At 39.5% G+C, this 16347-nt stretch overlaps 1 protein-coding gene across 2 annotated transcripts; it reads right to left on the reverse strand.

Annotated features, from left to right (window-relative positions):
* Nucleotides 1-342: 342 nt before the first annotated feature.
* On the reverse strand, nucleotides 343-14457 carry ccm2 (CCM2 scaffold protein). Of its 2 annotated transcripts, XM_085431702.1 has the most exons (11): nucleotides 14026-14457; nucleotides 6847-7105; nucleotides 6047-6220; nucleotides 5760-5843; nucleotides 4722-4905; nucleotides 4437-4573; nucleotides 3970-4105; nucleotides 3707-3764; nucleotides 3471-3597; nucleotides 3203-3341; nucleotides 343-1089 (listed from the first exon to the last, which is right to left on the reverse strand). In XM_085431702.1, exons 2-11 carry the CDS (start codon nucleotides 6856-6858, stop codon nucleotides 785-787), a joined length of 1356 nt encoding a protein of 451 aa, XP_085287828.1. In that variant the 5' UTR covers nucleotides 6859-7105; nucleotides 14026-14457; the 3' UTR covers nucleotides 343-784. The 2 variants fall into 2 exon arrangements, with proteins under 2 accessions (XP_085287828.1, XP_085287827.1); XM_085431701.1 differs by lacking the exon at nucleotides 6847-7105 and having other exon boundaries at nucleotides 14026-14456.
* Between the last annotated feature and the right edge of the window lie 1890 nt (nucleotides 14458-16347).

Raw genomic sequence — 16347 nt, forward strand, 5'->3', positions numbered from 1 at the left:
GCAGCAGTACTGCAGTGTGAAGGCACAACATAACAAGATGACCTGCATGTGAAGAACGACTTTAAACGTTATAAATTTACATCAGCCATCAACTAACTGGCTTTGTCAAATACAGTCCTCACTCACTAAATGAATGAGAATTTGTTTTTACAGCATTTCATCGGTCAGTTTGAGTAAGGCAAAAATATGTAAATAAGTAAACAATGATAACAAATGATAGTGTAAAACAAAGCAGTACACAAACCTTACTGGAAAAAAATGGCGCAAAATGTTACACACACCGTAACACACAATGTGAATGAAGAAAACCAAAGTTCTCTTTGTGGATGAAGCTGACTATAGCAAACACAAAACAGCCCCATGCTTCACCTTCTAAAATGTGTACACAGTCCTCTGATGGATTATCCACAATTTTCAAAATTACAGATTTCAAAGACTGAAGATATTCGCTACATTGCTCATAGCAGTGGCAGATACTGCCAATAAATGAGCACAAAGTAAAAATTTTAAAATAAATCAGTCTATAAAACCAACAATCCAACCCACTGCGTTTCATCTACAGGGTCTGCATAAGTGCATTTGTTGACTTAATAGTAACAACTTAAGGCTTTCCTTGAGTGTGTAGGGACTATGGAACGTCCTCTTGACAATTAGAGGAAAATACAATAAATCAAATCTTAGGTCAGTGCTGAACAACCACCTTCATCTCATCCACTCACATCATGCCTGCTGGCCATCAGTTCATGTCCACAGCTCCCCAAACTACCCCCCTCTGTTCCCCATGTCAAGGTGTCACTGGATCCTGGTCCATACTACAGCCGAGAGCTTCAATGTCATTGCTGATATCGGTGATCATACGGTCCCATTCATCCCCCTCAGAGGGCTCGTGGCCTTCGTCCGAGGCAACACTGTCACCACTTCCTCCTGCTGCTCCGTTGCCATTGGTGGTGGAATCTGAGGCAGAGCTTGCTGTGCGCTTGTAACGACCAAAGCTGTCAGTGATGATGCCTCGGCCGTCCTTCACACCGATGGTCTCAAGGAAGTTCTCAAAGTGTTGGCTGTCCTTCTCTGGTATGAAGGGCCGCAGGCCTGCAAGAGGAAGAAAAAGCTCTGAATTACTGCACATTTTATTACGTGAAGCATTTAAGTTACTTTAAAACACTGACAGGGACTAGAAAGAGAGACCATAGTTCTTTATATTGGCTTCTCTTCATTTGCTCTGTTAAATCCAGAATTGAATTCAAAAATCCTTGAACTTGAATAATTAGGCTCCATCTTAATGACCTCATAGTACAGCCACTGGTATTGCCCCATCAGAGCTCTTGGACTGTGTGCTTACTTGTGGTTCCTAGAGTATTTAAAAGTAGAATGAGAGGCAGAGCCTTCAGTTTTCAGGCCCCTCTTCTGTGGAACCAGCTTGAAATTTGGATTCGGCAGACAGACACAGTCTTTACTTTTAAGCTCAGGCTTAAAACTTTCCCTTTTGCTAAAGCATATAGTTGGGGCTGGATCAGGTGACCCTGAAGCCTCCCTTAGTTATGCTGCAATAGGCGTAGGCTACTGGGGGATTCCCATGATGCAGGGGAGGAGTATTTCTTCTTCAGTCCCTGTTCTCACTCACTATGTATTAATAGACCTCTCTGCATTGAATCATTACTTGTTATTAATATCTGGTTCTCTTCTACAGCATGTTTTTTTTATCCTGTCTTCCTTCTCTCACCCCAACCAGTTGCGACTAATGGCCGCCCCTCCCTGAGCCTGGTTCTGTTGGAGGTTTCTTCCTGTTAAAAGGGAGTTTTTCCATCCCACTATCGCCAAAGTGCTTGCTCATAGGGGGTTGTATGATTGTTGGCTTTACTCTGTTGTATTATTGTAGGGTCTACCTTACAATATAAAGCACCTTGAGGTGACTGTTGTTGTGATTTGATGCTGTCTAAATAAAACTGTATTGAAAATTGAATTGAATACACAAGATCTGTTACACCCGTCTTAGGACAGACACACACACACACACACACACACACACACACACACACACACACACACACACACACACACACACACACACACACCTACCTTCAGTCCCACCATGCCCTGAGACCAGTCTATTGGCGTGTATGTCTGAGGTGTTGCTGTAGCCTTACATAAGCGCACCATCTGTGATCTGACTGATCTTGGTGAAAATCTCACCAGAAACAGGTACTAAGATGAGCACTCTAATAAGTGCTTGTTCAATTCATGTAGCAGCTCCCTGTCCTTAGCCAACAAAGCTGCAGGCTGTCCTCCAGGAGTGGAAAGAAAAAAAAGAAAATCCTGATACTTGCAGTCTATGTGAACACAGGTGACTGTTTGATACATGCCCACAGGAGGCAGTCCTTCCATTAAAGATCTCATTTCTTTTTTTTCATGTCACACTTTCCCCTTAAACCTAATAACTGGTTGTGCAACCTCTGGCAACAAGAACTGCAATCAAGCTTTTATGATAACTGGCAAGTCTTTCACATCACTTCAGAATCTTGATCCTTTGCAGAATTGTTTTAATTAAGACAATTAGCCATGGGTTAGCCATTCAGAGGTAGCTTTTCTGGTATGTCCTGCTGCAAAACCCACGTGATCTCCTTCAGGATTTTCTAGTAGAGAGGGTTCCATCGATTACTGCAAGTCATTGAGGTCTTGAAGCAGCAAAGCAGCCCCAGGCCATCACACAACCATGTTTGACTGTTGGTATGACGTTATTTTTACACCAGAGCTATTTTTGTCTATTAAAAATGTTTGATGATCTGAAACATCAAAGTGTGACAAATATGAAAAAAAAAAAAAAAAAAAAGATGAGAAATCAGGAACGGGGATACTTAAAACCACAAACTACTTTTTTCTTTTTACAAGTATATATGTACGTTCATACCATCAATATTAGAGTACCATAAAAATTTTGTTGCTTGAAGTTGGTATTTTACTTTTTAGGATATTTTCTGTGCTCTTCTCCAAGATGTACCATTTAAAATATTGCTGTAATTAGATCAGTGGATGTAACTACTGTTACATAAACTGTGACTACTATATTAATCGCACAGACACCTAAAAAGAATAACACATAGCAAACTAAGACTTCAGCAAAAGTACAAAAGCTAACTGCTAACACTTTATTTTAAACTTCATATCATCAAATGTAATTGAATCTTCAGTTGTAGTGTGGGCTTACCGAGCAGAAGAAATTTCCTGCTGTCCCCATAAAGTTGTCGCAAATTAATGCAGAACTCATGAATGGAGGCACCGTTACGGTATTCATGGAGCAAAGTAGCAAACTGCTGGATCTCCTGTGATGAGAGCTTTGTCCGCAGCTAGAAAGGGAGGGGGGAAATTAAAAAATAAAAACAAGAATGATTACAGTTTCGTATCAACATAGCTTTCAATATTCTTATTCTCACAAACAGAATTGGACAAAGAAAAGAGTGAAGTGAAAGCCATACTGTGGTCATGTAGTCCTGCAGCAGCTCTGCAGCTGTGGTGCTCAGCTCGCCTTCGCTTGCAGTTTTGGTCTGAGGAGATGCAGGAGTGGAAGCAGATGGAGAGCTTCCTTCTGTAACCAGGAACTGACTGAGAGACCGCAACACACTTAAGTGATGAGCAAAACTTTCACAGATGTGACAAAACTTTGAAAAGAAAAATGGAACTGCACTGTAGCTGGACTGAGCTGTGTACTCACAGTGGGCTGGGTTCCTCTTCAAAAGAGTCTTTAACATCTACTTTGCTCGAAGAGTCATCTTTAAGGTTAACAAAAGTAAATATTAACAGACTAACAATTGATGGAAAATCTTAAATTTCATTAGCTTAAAAAGCTACAAAACAGCACCAACCTACATGTTATAAAAAACATTTTTAAGCTTCTTATCAAGTAAACCAAATATTTAAAAGTCTGTTAATTTTCCCATCACTTTTGTCCATATGGAAAACAATTTTCTGCTTTACCACTGTACTGAGAAAGGTGTCTGGTTGGTGTAGTTGCGCCATCAAAAATGGCTCTGTCTAAGAAGTCGATGGTTGATTCTGTGTAAACAATCTGGAAAACTTGGCTAAGCAAAAGACACAACTCCTCAGCTGCTGCCTAAAAAAAAGAAAACGAAAGAATAATACAGTTAGTAAACAGTTTTTATCATGCAAAACACATCAAAACTAAAATGATCTCTTAGAGATTGATGAATGCATCATAAAAAAAATTACAGTTTGTAGATTAACATACACTTGTTTCATCTTTTTAAATTACCAGGATTAAAAAAACAAAACAAACAAAAAAAAACAAACAGGGTTTTTGCTGGTTCCCATTCAGGTTCAACAGTGCTGCAGGTGGCTCGAAGCCAACACTTCAATTTAGATCTTTAAACCCTGTCTAGCATTTCAAAAGGAGTCTGCAGTTTGCCTCACATGCAAAATGTTACCTTATTATCAACTGCCAGCACAAGCAGACAGCAGACTTCAACAAGCACAGTTCCACTTTCTGACAAGGAGCTCCGAGTTTGAGACTTATTGAGATCAGGACATGAACTGGGACAGGGCGAGCCCCCTGACTCCTGGGCTGAAAACAAACAAACAAAAAAAACAACCCACATTTAAAATGAACATATAGTCAAAACTTTACTTATTCAGTTTTTATGCATGGATTCTGATCCTTAATAGCCATAATACTTTTAGCAAAAGTCAAACCTGAAAAGCTTTGTTTTTACCTGTTTTTATCACTACAAGGTGTAATGAGTCATCCCTGATGTAGGAGACAGCAGCAATATCATGGATGGGCACTCTTAAAATGATGTCTTCTCCATCTCGCCGTACCAGCTTGATGTTGTATGCTGACAAGCTCACGACTGCATCCTGCTCTGATGTCAGCTGGCCTACCAACTGATGTGACTTCTGAAATACCGGGAGAGAAATATTTAAGAAATATGCTTTCATTTGTCACTTTGTGATATACAACTATTCACCACCCAGTTAGCACAAACATCTCATGTTAGATATGCAGACAAGCCTGCTGAAGTTCAAACAGAGCATTAGAATGGGGAAGAAAGGCGATATAAGTGACTAAATGTAACCCGAGTTTTCCAGAAACTGTTGACTTACTGGGATTTTTCCACACAACCATCTTTAGGATTTACAGAGAATGGTCTAAAATCTGGCACTTCTCTGTATGACAAATGCTTTGTTGATGTCAAGTGGAAAATGTTCTGCCTGCTTTGAGTTCTTGGAAGGGAACAGTAACTCAAATAAGCACGTGTTAAAACCACGGTACGCAGAAGAGCATCTTTGAATGCACAACAAACCTTGAAGAAGTTGGGCTACAACAGCAGAGGACCACATTGGATACCACTCATATCAGCTAAGAACGGGAAACTGAGGCTAGAATTCACACACAACATATTGTAACATATTCTACTTAAATGGCCTCCAAAAATCACCAGATCTCAGTCCAATAGAGCACAGAAGATTTGCATTATGCACCAACTGTGTGCTGTCATGTCAAAATGGATCAAAATCTCTGAGGAATGTTTTCAGCACCTTGATGAATCTATGCCTTGAACAATTAAAGTAGTTCAAAAGGCAAAAAGGAGTCCAATCCAATTCTTGCAAGGTGTACTTAATATATTGTCCACTGAGTATATGCGAGTTATGTAGGAATAACTCTTCAACAGTTTTGAAAGAAAAATCATGAGACGGGGGGAGTAATCGCATTTAAAGATTCCGATAAATCCTCTTACTCAGGTACTTACTCTCGCATTGTCAATTAGCTGCAGGACCTCTGTCCTACTTGATGGGTTCAAGTATCCTGGAACTGATGTCAGCTGCCCCAAGTACTGAAAATGATAGAGGAAAAAAAACACTTCATATTAGAGAAAGTTGCACCAAAATCTAAATTAAAAAAAATAATAATCATTATTTAAAAGCAAAAAACCCCCCAAGAAAAAACCAAAAAAAACCCCCCCCCCAAAAAGACCAAACCTGATATAAGTGAACAAAACGACTAGAGCTTCAAAGAAAACATCCTTATCACACTCACTTTGACTTCCTTCTCAATGTAGTCATTGAGCAGGATGTCTGGGTCGATGCGGTGGTCAGGCTGAGAGAGTGAGAAGGTGTGTAGGGCCCTGCGCTCTGTGGCCTTCTCCTGGGCTTTCTTGTCCCTCCCCTTCTCTCCTTTCAGGAAGACTCGCTTGAACGGAGAGATACCAGGCTATTGAATAAAGAAAGAAAGGTGAGTGAAGTAAGAGGACAGCAGTCTGTGTAACAGTAACTTGAACTCGCCTTTTAAGTTTGAGTAAATACAAGTAGTAATTCCCTATAAGACCATATAAGAAAAAAATACATGTGTGACAATCTAACACTTGCAAGTGGAATTACGAGTTCAGTATGAAAAAGGGAAGCTACGTTAAATTTTGTTGACAGTTCTTCTCGCCTGGCCTATAATTTCTGCTGAGCCCATTTCCCCTCACTGTTCTGCTAGTTCCAAAATAAGACACCACAGAATTACAAACCTCAATGTTGTGCAATACGTTATGCTACAATACTAACAAAAGCATATGTAAACAATACGTTTTGTGATTTTGATGACCTTTTTCAGGTTTCCCTAACTGGAGCATGCATTCTCTCTCAAACATCTTTGTTTTTAAGTCTGTTTATTTCACTTCATTCCTTTGTCTGCATATAGGTAGTACAACATTACACACCAGTGTTGATCTCGTATATGTTTGAAACCCAAAAACAGTTACTTAACATAACATAACTAACTCCGACTTTGGAAAATGTTTCAAAAGCATAAAAAAGATAAAGCGTGTAAAAATAATAATAATAAAATCATACCTCGTTCTCCATGAACCCGCACTTTGGGGATACGCCTATGCAACAAGCTCGCAGCCTGGCCACAAATGCTCAGACACTGCCTAAACTAAAGATCACCTGATGCCTCCACTCACATGCAATGACAGCTGCCAACTGGCGAGAGACACTCAGTATAGCACACGGGGTATAGATGTCAGGGGTGTGTTCCCCACAAAGGAAGGGAAGTGTCTCTGACTTTATACTCAAGCACAAGAACAGGAAGGAGAGCAACCACAGCTTCCTGCAATGACACGTGTATTGATGCTTTGAATATTTAGACACTTCTCTGCAGGAAACTTGTCATGTAGTTTTGAGAACTGTTTGGCAGATGCTGAATGCAATTTTAGTAAATGTGATTCAAAGGTACACTTTTACCTCAAAACTAATAACATTTCAATGCGATTGCTTGTTTCTATCACAGTCACAGGACTCTGCAAGACTCTGAAAGCACATTTATACATACTGCTGCTAAACCACAGAATTAGACAACTTTGTCTCTTTCTCCTCAGCTAACCACAGCTATGACATCTGCAACGCTGTTAACAGTGCAGATTTCAGAAGGTGAAAAGTGCAGGCAATCTAAAGACAGATGTTCATTTTTTTAATTAAACAGGCAAATTATAAATAGTAAAAACTTTTCTCTGCAACAATAAAAGCAAATCAAGAGCAGACATTTAGAAGTTTGCAAACACCATCTACAACAGAAGGACTACTTTAGTCATTTGTAGTTCCCAAATTTGTAGCTAGAATTTTTTAAAACAGATTTCTATATCTTTTCTCGTGATCTGAGAAGATAATGTCATTAATTTCATTATATTAGTTTATTGCTTTTGGAGAATTTCAGTGACAGTGACAGTTGTGTTTTTTTCGTCATATGTCCCTGTGACAGCCACACCCTGTGTGAGAGTGTGTGTGTATGTATGGAGGTATGTGAGTGTATGTATGTCTTTGCTAATTGAAGTTAAGCATTTTTGCCATAGTCTCTGGCAGAAATAAGTAATTAAAGGAAAAATCTATTACAGAGTCAGTTACATGCTGGTAAAGGAGGACTTTAAAGAACTGGTTAAGAAGTAGGGTTGGGCAATTGGACGAATATATCGACTATTGACGATAGACTGAGCCCATCAGCGATCGTTTTTACAAGGGCGATTTATTTATTCATTTGCCCATGACTAAGTTTGCTAATAATGATGGAGCTAACAGAAGCAGTCAACAGAAAATAATAATAATAATAGCACTGTTTTAGCAACATGCTTTTTCATCTCCGAGCCTCAGAATGTGCCCAAATGCTTTTTAATGGAGCTGCATTAACACTGACAGCCTTAATTTTTTGGGGGGGAAATTAGTTCGCCCACAACATGTTGTGTTATAAACATGCAAATCAGTCCATGCTACATTGCTCCACCCATCAAAAAGTCTGCGCATGTGCGAATGTCGCCCAACGTCCATTAATGGACTGATGATTGTTGGAAAATTTTTACATATCGCCCAACCCTATTAAGAAGGCTGACCCAAGAAACAACATTCCAGGTAAAATATAATTTTCAGTTTCATATTTGACAATATTGTGCAGGCTCAGATTAAGTTACAAGGCTAGTTATTATTATAGAGATTGAAAATGTGACGTCATTCCGGGGTAAAACCGCAAAGAATTCTGGGAACGAGTGTCAAGCGGTACTAGTGCACGCGGGCTTTCACATGAAAACAGTCACACAGCAATAAAAAGAAACACAAAAAATGGCAAGAAGCTGTTGTATTATTAACTGCAATAGCCGGTTGAATGACAGCCACAGGAAGCCAATGGGTAAAGAGATCGGTTTTTATCGGATTACGTCGTGGAAGAGAAATTGTTCAAGCAGTGTTTCCGAAGTAACAAAGAGCCGACGGATGGCCTGGATTGCAGCCATTCGAAGACCAAATATAATGTTCCAGAACACTCCAGCTCATATGTTAGTCTGCTCCAAGCATTTCCACAAAGGTAAGTCTTCTGTTGTAGTTATTACGTAATTTATCATAACATAATTGTTGATGTAGGTTACAAATAAGTCTTATATTGATTTGAATTGAATTCGTTGCGCTATGCTGCTTTGTTCACTGTGGCTTTGCGGGCTAATGTTTGTTGTGTTTTGTAGGAAAACCAGTCTACAAAATGTTAGAATGCGATCCAGACTGGGCACCCTCTATCAACCGGGGTCATACTGAGTTTAAAGCTACTACCACAGCGAGATTTGATCAGTTAAGAGAGCGTGATATCATTACAGCCACGAAACGTCCTGTATATATGTGCCCAAGGGTTGTACTGAAGCACTCAAGTGATGAATAACTGTTTTCCAGTATGTTGTTTTGCAATGTTTTTTGGGGTTTTTTTGCATTGTTGATTTGTTTTTTTACCGAAGCAGCTAATAAAGCATAATGGAATACAATTTTGCGTCTTTCCTGTAAGATTCTATAATAGAATGAGACAATAATGCCAGTTATAAATAAAGACAATGAATTGAATGAATTACGAAACACTCATTTGATTTCTATTAGATCTGAAAATGCTCGTACCCAACATGCAATGCGCGAAAGTCGCGTGGTCTGTCAATCTCTATAGTTAAGCATTAAGCAGTTATGTTATCTTTTTACTGAAAATCTCCAAGGAACACACTACCTAGGCTACGTTTATGCTTTACCATTGACTTATGCTGTTTGTATTCTTGCACTTTAATGCTGCTGCTGGTGACTTGTGGTAATAACAGTCACACTTTGAAAGGGTTAGTCTGTCATCGGTGACACTTGAAAAGGATGGAAATCCCCTTGATTTTGTTTGCAGCAATAAATAAATGCTGCTACCGGTGAGCTGCAGTCACTGATTCAATGTTATTCAGCATCTTGTTTTCTATATAATCAGAAATATCATCACAAATTTTCTTGAAATATTATAACAATATTTTGATGCCATCTCACCCACTCCCAACTGTGCCACTCAAAAACTCATGTTACAAACCTGGCTTTTTTTTTTTATATCTATGCTAAGAAATATCAGCACATAAGAGACAAACTAAATGCAAATTTAAAAGCCATACATTCACTCAGACACACATACGTGTGTGTGTGTGTGTGTGTGTGTTAATGTATGTTGTTTCTTACGTGCTGATATTTCTTAGCCTTCAGTCACTATAGAACTTGAGCTCCATCACCCACTGCATTATTTAATAGTATGCAACTATTGAAGTACATTAACATTTTATGGCCTTTACTTGTGAAATGTGAGACTATAGTTGACCCCAGTAAATGGCCACAAGCTGATGTGTGTTTTTTATTCATAAAATACATATAAATGAAGAAACTGCATAGTTTCTGTGGGGTGTGACAATAATGAGTATAGATAAGACTTTCACATTTACTTCAAAACAATGCAAGAAAACCTAGACCAGCTGTAAGAGAAGCCAGCATTCTCAATTCACTGAGACCTATTCAGAAACGCGGCCTAAGAATAACAATTAAATCCTACAAATAATCATTCACAGTAAAGTATTCAAGAACATTACCATATACAGTTGTAGGAAAAAGTTCGAGGACCCTTGAGGTTTACTAGAATTTCTGCATGAAATATTCATAAAAGGTGTAATCTTCATCGTGTCCCCTTTAGAATCATAAGGTCCAATCTGATACTTCTGTCAAACTTGACTTATTCTAATATTCTTATTCCCTGACAACTTAAAAATAATGCAAGTATTTCATTTTTAACTTTTCAATTGCACCTTTGGAAAAAAAAGTCTCTCCATAAGGATTCTTTAACTTTGCATTAAAAGGTGCCATCTATGAGCCAATAAGAACTTGATGACATGTTGAAACCAGAAAGGAAGCCTCCCTGCTGCTGCGGAGTCGGGGCGGTCTGCCTCTCCCCACCGCAGGGAAAAGGGTAACACCACCTGGGTCTGGGTGCAGTTCCCCCCTCCAGGGGCAAGGGTACCTAGTCCCGGTTCGTAGAGTACGCTTGGGGAGTGTGATCGTGTTTACAGCGTCTCTTTATGTCTGTCTCCACGTTGGTTGAGTGTGGAGTAAGTGCATATGAGAGCATGAGGGTGGGAATGGATGTTTGTGTCTGTGTGTGCCTGTATGTCTGTGTCTATATGTCAGGTTTGGTATCAGACGCCACCTCCCTGGGGACATCTCAGGCCCTCCAAGGTTTGGAGGCCTATCTCCACCCACCACCACTTCCCCTGCCAGTGGCGGACTCCCTCAGACATCGGTGCGTTGGTGGTTCTTTGTGTCTGGGGATGGGCGTCCAGGTACACACCGGCTCACTCCTTGGCGGCCGCTTATCGGGGCCTGGAGCCTGGGGCTCGCTCGGGCCACTTCGGAGGTGGGGTGCCCCCGGCCTCTCGGCCTGGGGCTCGGTCACTCAGGCACAGCTGGCTGCCGGCGGAGCTCACAGGCGCGTCACTGCAACTCTCCCTGACTTCTGCTCTGCGGCTGCTGAGTGAACCCTCATCTGGGACTCTCCTCAGCTCTTTCTGGGACAGTGGCGCGGCTGCCCCTCTGTTAGTCTTCCTTGGTCTCTTGTGTTCTGGGGGCCTCTGGATGTCTGGAGTTTTGATCTCCTCCATACCTGCTTCATGCCCTGGAGGACGGGGCAGTGGCCCCCCCACACCCTCTAGCAGATCATTACGTGAAGGAACCTTTTAAAAAAAAAAAAACAAGCGCGTCCATGCTCACAGGTGTACACACAGGTGATCACACCCACAAACTACACCCTTTTTGGCTCCTACCTCAAAGCACACTGTGTTCTGTTGATCTTATGTGCTGCACAATAATGTTTAATATTTAGTATTTACTGTCATATTCGTTATGGAAAAGCTGTTTCTCTTTCCCTCTTTCTTTCTCCCCTTCTTTCCTCCAGTCAAGTCTGTCCCGTATTCAGCAAGTGAAAATAAAATAAACAATAAAAGGTGAATCAAATGGACCATTACGGCAAGGCTGGGATGGTCAATTTGGTAAAGTAAATCCATTGAGCATCTTTCTTCGCCTTTAGACAATAATTCTGATGGCAAAAGAGCCAAACGGGACAGGCAAAAAAATAAAAATAAAAAGAAACCAGAAAGGAAACGAAATGAGTCTGGTGCTCAGTTGGCTAGCATGAGGGTATTGAAATGTGCCATTTTTTAAAATTTTTTTTACAATTTGTATTCAATCATTCATTTATTTATTGAAAAGATGCCACTCTTTTAAGCATCGTCTTGTCACAGAATGCATTACATTTGATTTAATCATACTTGTGGAGACAGTTACATTACTAATTGTATATTTTAAAACTAATTATAATTATGGTTTTAAATGGTTAACTTAATTATAAGTTAACCATTTATAATTACTTGAAAATCTGATTTCACATTTTGTAAAACGAACCTAATGTTTCCAAAGAAAAATAAGTTTGTAGAATTAAAAGGTTTATCTGCATTTCACTTGTTCAAAAGCTATACACTTGACAGGGTTCAAGACTATAGATTTAAAAGACATATAGGGTGTGTGTCATAATCATATGGGAGTAAGACTTATTCCACATGTAATTTTTGCGATGTGGACTGCAAAAACCTGAAAACATAATATCTCAAAACTGGTCAGAATCCATAAAAAAAACGTATAATTCTAAGGGGATGAAACAGCAGTTCATCCAATCAGGGATGACAGAAACTCAAAACAATGCATAGTCACACTATAATGTTCCTCTAAGGGACATACCGGTAATTTTTAACCAAGACTTTGCTTGCAGAATACCTGCCTTAATGCCTCACTATCTGACAAATATACTAACAAGGAGGATCCATTAATGAATCAGTCAGAAGAATAATAGCAACACTTTATCGATTTAGGCAACTGAGCTTTTCCATAAAATAAATCTCAGCCAAATGTAATCCACAGTCAGCACCAAGTGGTACAAACAGGAACTGCACAACTCATGTTTAAATTTTTAAACCCTAGTAACATTGCACCACATGGTAAATAGGTGATCAGCTGTTTGAACACTGTCCACTCATAATGCAGATTTGCAATGAGAAGTAAAAGGAACTTCCACATAATGACAATCCAAAATTGTGGTTAAAAAGCATCCTACTGGAGTCTGGACAATCATTAGTGATCAGATATTTTGGGTGTAAGGTTCAGTGGAAATTATGTCTTATCGGGCTATGTGCACATTCTGGTATGTTATCATTGCTGGAAAACCATGTCCTTGAGAAAACAAACCATCTAGGTCAACACTGGATTTCTTCCCAAATTTCCCCTTACATCAAGAGGAAGCTGAATTAGATAGGAAGATGCATTAGTGTCCCTTTCGTGGAAAAAACGGCTGAATGACTAACACAATCATAACAAAGCGTCAGACATCTCAGTTTTCATTATACTTCTTTTTCATGTCCTGCCATCCCGTTTCTTCCTGTTCCAGCCAACAGAACAGGAGCAAAAGCCCTCCCTGTGTCTGCTCTAATGAACAGGATAAAAGGAGTGTCTCCCAAACAACTATCTGCTGCGTGTGTTTACTGTAACGACCTGCCTCCATATCAAACGGGAGCATGTACTGTATCAGTGTATCACTGTGTGAGGGCAGGTTTGTTGGCACGACCAAGTGGTGCTTCTTCCTTTTAGAATGACTGACACTGATAACAGCTGCCTTTGACAGCAGACCCATGCCTGCCATATCAACGAGCTATTGCTTTGGGAAACTCGGTTGTGCTTTCGTTAGCTTTTTGGTGAACAATATCACTGAGGTATACCAGCATCAAGCTCGCTGTTTAAAGCCCAATATCCAATAATATATTCGCCTAATTGTTAATACACCATATTTTCCATAGCGAACATCCACTACATTTAAGCGCACGAAAATATAAAGCGAACAAATCCTTTACAACTTCCCAAACTTTACTTGTTTCTTACTATAATCCTTTCGGTACGTTGCACATTCTATTCTTTTATAAGTGACGCCGGCTGATTGGAAGCACAGTCTATCAGTCCGAGTCGTATTGGGATTGATTCCCGGGTCCGCTGGCCAGCTAACGTAAGCTAAACTTTACTTGATAGTTTGCTACTTATCTTAGCCAGTTACCAGCTCAGCTAGCTTAGGTAATAAGGTAGCAGGTAGTCAACCTGCTATAAAAGTGCGCAAATTGTCCAACTTACCTTTTTTACTTTTTTCACATCATCCTCCATTTCTATGGGAAGAATTTCATCTTCATATTCACTTCAGCTTATAGACGCAGGTGAGACGTGAAGGTTTTAGCCAAGCACTCATCTAAGACCAGTTAGCTTGCTAGCCTAGCTTAGCCAAGCCTAGCATTGGCAAAGTGATGCCCGATTTTGAGCTGATACCAAAACGCCATGCTAATTCTTGTGTAACTCTTCAACCATTAGAAAAAATCCCGGTGCTCCACCATTGTGGAAAAAATGAAGCCGATTCCGTACAGTTTAAACAGTCAAAGAAATAGTTTGTGAAGAAGACAAACTCCAACAAAACAGTCAAAACTTTTCAACCGTGCCGCCATTTTGGGCGTTTAACTGTAATCCAGGCCCAGCATGCCTTGCTTTGCTTTGCACAAACCAAAACAGGGCAGTTGTTGTGCTTTACAGCTGTCAATGCTGCCGGCTGATGGGAGAAACCAACTTCATGAACGGAGTAATTTGCTATTAACTGCAGTGAAAAATGAATTATGGAAACATGATCTCAGCTCAGCTTAGAGGGTGTTTGCGTTTTATATAACTGGTAGGTTTCTTCATTGTTTTAATGCTTTACGTTTACTGCTTCATATAGTACTCCTCTTTGCCCGGGATTTATTAAATTATTTAAAATCGAGTTTGAGCCTTCTTTGTCAAAAACAAATCTCACTGGATTTTTAAACAATAGCCCACTGACGTGAAGTCATCAGAGATTAGATTGACTAACAGCTGATGACTCTGAGAGCTTTTAGTTATCCGAAAATGAGAGTGCGGACATGGGGTGGAGGTGAGTGTCAGGGGTGATTTGTCACGCAGCCTTAAGACCAGCTATGATGCATCGTTTACAGAGGCAGAGGTGTAGGTTGCAAAGTTAAAGATGCTAAAGTTTTTGCTGTGAGTGATGAGGAGGAGCAGGATTAGAAAGGATTGTAACAGAGGGACAGCTCAATGGTGGTACTTAGGCTCTGTTTTCCCAAACACGTGAATAAAGCAGGTGATGGCTATTCTTTGCTGTATGTTATTTCACACTATGAGGAACTGGTCATCAGTGATTTGTTTCTCTAATTAAATTTTCAGCTGTTTCTTCTCTTTGACCCTCACTGTGCAGAATTATGTATGTATTAAGAGTGTTAAACAATTGTAAATCAAACATTTCTGTGTGCACCGAGTTAAACCTGTGCATGAGCTATGACTTCATGCTAAAGGCAACTTACGCAAGTGTCTGTGAATGGGCTGTCATTCATGTAGGAAACGTCTTGGCTCCAGTAGTTTAATATTTACATATTGATCGATTTTGGGGTTTTTAAAATGAAACATTTAAAAATTACTGAATTTATTTAGAAACCTAGAGGATTTAGAGAGTTTCTGTGAAGAGGAGTGGGCCAGAATTCCCCCTGAGTGACCAGCTATACAAGAAATGTCTTACCGCCATCCTTCCCAAAAAGGGTTTCCCCACCAAGTAAGCCATGTTTTGCTTAGCTCCTTAAGGGAAACTCAAGGTTGATGTGATTTTGCACAATATAAATAAAATGGAATTGAATTGCTTGGGGATCAAATACTTATTTAACTCAATAACATACAAATCAATTTTTAACTTTTTTGTAATGTGTTTTTTTTTTTTCTGGAGTGTTAGTTGATATTTTGTGTATCTCCTTAAAAATTAGAGACTGTTCACTCATTTATAAGTGAGCTAACTTACAAATTCCACTTCCGCTCCCTCTCTCTATTTTTTTTACCAGTTGTCTTTAGCAGTCTATGTTCAAATATGAAAATACACTTACTTAATTCAGTTGCAGTGGATCTGCAAAACTATTGCATTTTGTCTTGTATTCTGGAGAGCCAATGTGTATGTGTGTGCATGTGTGTGCAGGGTTTAAACAAGCTCAACTAAAGGATGTACATTTCTATTGTGAAGCATTTCTCGAACATACAGTTGTGCTTACTTTTACTTACTAATCCCAACCTATATGGGTCACATTCAGAAACAGCTTTTCCCTTCTTACCCCAGCTGGTAAAAAAGTCCGACTGCAGTCACAGTCATCTGACAAAAATGTGAGACATGCATGTGAAGACATTACAGATATATAGTGCACTTTCAAATACTATATTTATTTTTCTCTTCTGGGATGAACAGTCTGATATATGAATCTACAGTAAGGCTTAACATTACATTTTCAGCATAATATTTCTCTTTTCATCTAAAAACCAAAACATACAAAAAAAACTTTAGCACCATATGTTATTAATAATATTCATATTGTTCCCAAAAATAGGGCGTAGGTACAATAC

Source organism: Copadichromis virginalis, linkage group LG15, assembly GCF_057382275.1.
Source record: "Copadichromis virginalis isolate Kocher_CV1m ecotype Utaka linkage group LG15, C_Virginalis_male_GT1.1, whole genome shotgun sequence".
Lineage (NCBI taxonomy): Eukaryota > Metazoa > Chordata > Actinopteri > Cichliformes > Cichlidae > Copadichromis > Copadichromis virginalis.